Genomic DNA, 3,887 nt, shown 5'->3' on the forward strand with positions numbered 1-3,887 from the left:
TGTGTGTGTGTGTGTGTAACTGTAACAATGCTTGTGCCCACATTGCCCTTTAAGGCCACACGTGTCGATCTGAATGGGTGTGAATCCCACCGGTACTTACTCTCTTGTGTCTCATACACTCTTCTGGAAGTGTTTCTTCCTCAGCTGATGAGGCTAATGGATGAAAAGAAAGTTCCCCGATCTCTGTGTGGCTTTAAGTACGATGATACGGCTCACCACCACTGACCTTTCATCTGCTGACTTTAATTAATGTTCCACTCCCTTCTGTGTTTGCAGAAAGGTTCATGGAACATATCCTCACCTATCTTGAATTTGCTGAAAATCCAGCAATTATAGATAACCCCAACCTGGTAGTAAAGATAGGAAATAGGTAAGTAAGCCTTTTTTTTTTTTTTTTTTTTTTTTTTTTTTTTTTTTTTTTTTTTTTTTCTTCCCACACGTGAAATGAACAAGAGTGTGTGGTGAATATTATCTCTTATCTAATGCCTTTTTTCTTAGATATTATAACTGGACTCTAGCTGCACCCTTGATTTTAAGTCTACAAGCATTTCAGAAGAATTTACCAAAGGTAACTGTGATCTTGGTTTTCTGTTCCATTTGTTGTGATTACATCTGGATCATTGTCAACTTCTAACGAGGTCATCGTTAACTGTTTATCCTAGGCTACAGAGGAGGCCTGGGTGAAGGAGAAAATGCCAAAGAAGTCCGGCCGCTGGTGGTTCTGGCGAAAAAGGGCCGATAGTACAATCAAGCAGGTGTGCACGTTATCATTAGTATTAAAGACACACTGCAAATCTATCCGTTTCTTTAGATTTTATATTTACTTTATATCTTGGGATATTTCCTCTTTTACTCTTCCAGTCAGAGACTAAGCTTGAAACCAAGGAGGAGTGTCATCTGGAGGAGGAAGGACCCTCCATGTCTCAGGAGAAACTGCTTTTGCCGTAAGTGCTATCAAAGTTTATGAATACTCAGTCAAGTCAAGTGAGTTCAGTGACATGCTGAACTCTTGAATGACATTGTAAAAAAAATCCAAAGCTTTATGAATCTCTTGTTTTTATGACGAGCTCAGCATGATCGCATTATATTGTTGGAGATTGAAGTCGACAAAACAACGGTGTTTTTGGCACGGTTAGACAGCTGAAAGGTTAAGTTTAATGAGCTTTGAATCCTATAGTTTAGAAGTTGCACAAAATAATCAAATGGGATCGATGCATAGGTTTGCTAACGGTAACATTAACCTGTATTTTACTTGCAATTTATCTATATACAGTAAAAAGTGACACTGATTCTTGTTGTTTTCCCTGTAGTCCTAAAGCAGGAGACTCGTCCAGTGATGAAGATGCCAAGGAAGTGAGCGCTGCATCTTGTCAGGAGAGACTGCAGCCAGTAGATGGTCAGCACCACCCAGGCCAACCCACCTACAGGAAGTCACTACGCCTCTCCTCTGATCAGATAGTAAGTACATTCTTTACACATGTCTTTCCCTTCCTCAGTCAACTAGCCAACTTCTTAAAAGTATTGCAGAGTACTGTCATAGTATTATCAATCTGTACTTTGATTTGATGGTTACATATTCAAATAACGTGTAACAAGTAGTTTGATTAGATTACAAACTGAAGTGGATAGCACTCTTAGATTTGTGCTTTAATGTTTTTTGCTGTAGATTAGCGCTCCCTCTGCTGGCTAGCTATGGCCTCCGTAGTGTTAGTCCCACTTACAGTCTGTAGGGGGCGCTAAAGACCAGCATATGTTCATTCATACTGTGGCAAAAATAAATCCTACTGGAGAGTAATGCCTATGCTGTTGGAACACACGTCAGTGGATGATATTGCCGGTGCCTCCAGGTGTTTTGATCGTCTTCCTTGTGTTACCAGGCCAGTCTGAAACTAAAGGAAGGACCTAATGATGTGACGTTCAGCATCACCACCCAGTACCAGGGCACATGCCGCTGCGAGGGCACAATCTACCTGTGGAACTGGGACGACAAAGTCATTATCTCCGACATTGATGGCACCATCACCAAGTACGTGACTCGCAGCAACCGTCTCACAACCCCTTTGATCAGTGTGATGGTGCTGAACCTTTTGTGAGGCGTTGATCTACTTTTATCTCACTACATAGCGCGTGATTGTACACATAAATACTACACACGGATTTGTCACAAACCAGCTTTTAGGGAAAGTAAGGGAAACAGATCTACTTTCTTTTAACTATGCTGATTGTGGGCAGTACTGAACGACACAGTAAATGACTCTAGATTTACTACAGTAGATAAATGACATCATCCGGGGCTCATCGGCTCTCCACCAGTGCATGACATTTAGTTTCCCTTAGGTTGCGTATAATATCAACTGCTTGTGTGCTCATTATATACTCTTATAAATAAAGTTATCTAATATATATATTTATTTATAGGCATGTATATGTGACGTAATCAACCGGTTACTCATACTGTTCTTGTGACCTTTTTGTAATATAGTGTGAAATCGTGCAGAAGTACTTGTGTAAGATGTGACACATACTCGTCTTTGATCATGACCTGTAAGTGTCCGCATTGCAAGAAAAAAAAAGTCATTTGTCAATTAGCAAGGCAGCCTCTGTAGAGGTGTCGTGTTATTTCTAGTCTCATGTCTATAAATTGGCCACATACTGTGAAATAATTCTTATTTGGTTGACTAGCTATATTTAGAGTTTTTTAATTGCTCTAACTCGTCAACAGACAGCTCTTTGCGACAGAGAACTGAAGCTGTTATCTGTGCTTTCATCAAAGGCACCAGACTCGGTTGACAAAAACAGTAATTTTACCGCACAGAACACTGGAGTTGCTGATCTGATGATGCCGTGATCGTTGATGTGTGATTTTAGTTTTAAAGGGTTAGTTCGGCTTCGTCTAAGTGAAATGGAAATGGCTGTCTGACAGCACGATATAGCAGTGAAGATATTCTGATATAGATTATTCGTTAGGCGGTTGAATATGTTTCACTGCTGCCCCCGTTCACAGCAGTACATTGTTTTGTTTGCTCCAACTCGTGTCTCTCCAAAGTGGGGGCGTGTCGGAAGCATACAACCCCACTACAAAAACTCAAACTCTCCCTTTAAAGTTGTTGTAGAACATTGGATTATTGAAAGAAAGAACTCATTCATCATCTTTCTACTTAATATTTCATTTCCCTTCTTAGACATTTTGTGCAGTTCTCTCTGCAACTTCACAGACAGAGACTAATTCGAGTCCTTCTCAAATAGCAGATATTAACTCCATAATCCATCTTTACTTAAGTTAATCTTTTTAATTAGCTAAAAGCCAATCTGGGAACCCATCAGCTATCGGTGTGACGACGGATAAGCCTCTGGGTGCAAGGGGCTATATTTCTAGGGATCCGGTGTAGGCAGCAGATATAGCTCATTTTAAACCAATAAAAAAAAAAAAGTGAAATCATCGACAGAAAGGTAGCCGCTGGCTTCTGAGATTCCACTTCTTTTGCTCTCCACACGGAGAAACCTGAATGTTTCTGATGCCCAAATCTCCTCCCATTGCCTTCTGATGCTCCATGTGAATGCAGAAGCGGTTTATAAAGGTTAGCGTTAGCTTACGGCTAGCGCCGTCTCTTTAGACGAAAGTCTGCCTGACGCCCTCTCTGAGTTCCATAGGTGGTCAACATCAAACGGGTCCACTTTGACTGAAGCTTATTATCTCTGTGACCCTTTAGGCCAACCCGTGACATGTGATGTTCTTTGAGCAACAGGGTGAAGAGCACACGGACTATAATGAGCTCATTTACATTTTAGTCTGTAAGCATACCGCTATAAGATGTGGTTGAGACAGTTCCTGCCCAATGGGCCCGTAATCCTCATTAGTGGAGAACAGTCATGTTCTCTTTACGATT

At 40.9% G+C, this 3,887-nt stretch overlaps 1 protein-coding gene across 1 annotated transcript; it reads left to right on the forward strand.

Moving 5' to 3' along the window:
- The first annotated feature begins 9 nt into the window (after positions 1-9).
- On the forward strand, positions 10-3,430 carry LOC116379694 (phosphatidate phosphatase LPIN2-like). The gene is made up of 6 exons (XM_031841666.1): positions 10-370; positions 499-568; positions 663-755; positions 862-944; positions 1,311-1,458; positions 1,878-3,430. The coding sequence occupies exons 1-6, from the start codon at positions 285-287 to the stop codon at positions 2,091-2,093; spliced, it is 696 nt and encodes a 231-aa protein (XP_031697526.1). The 5' UTR covers positions 10-284; the 3' UTR covers positions 2,094-3,430.
- The last annotated feature ends 457 nt before the right edge of the window (positions 3,431-3,887 follow it).

The sequence above is a fragment of the Anarrhichthys ocellatus genome, unplaced genomic scaffold, assembly GCF_004355925.1.
Source record: "Anarrhichthys ocellatus isolate YVR2014 unplaced genomic scaffold, GSC_Weel_1.0 scaffold4950, whole genome shotgun sequence".
In the NCBI taxonomy this organism is placed as follows: domain Eukaryota; kingdom Metazoa; phylum Chordata; class Actinopteri; order Perciformes; family Anarhichadidae; genus Anarrhichthys; species Anarrhichthys ocellatus.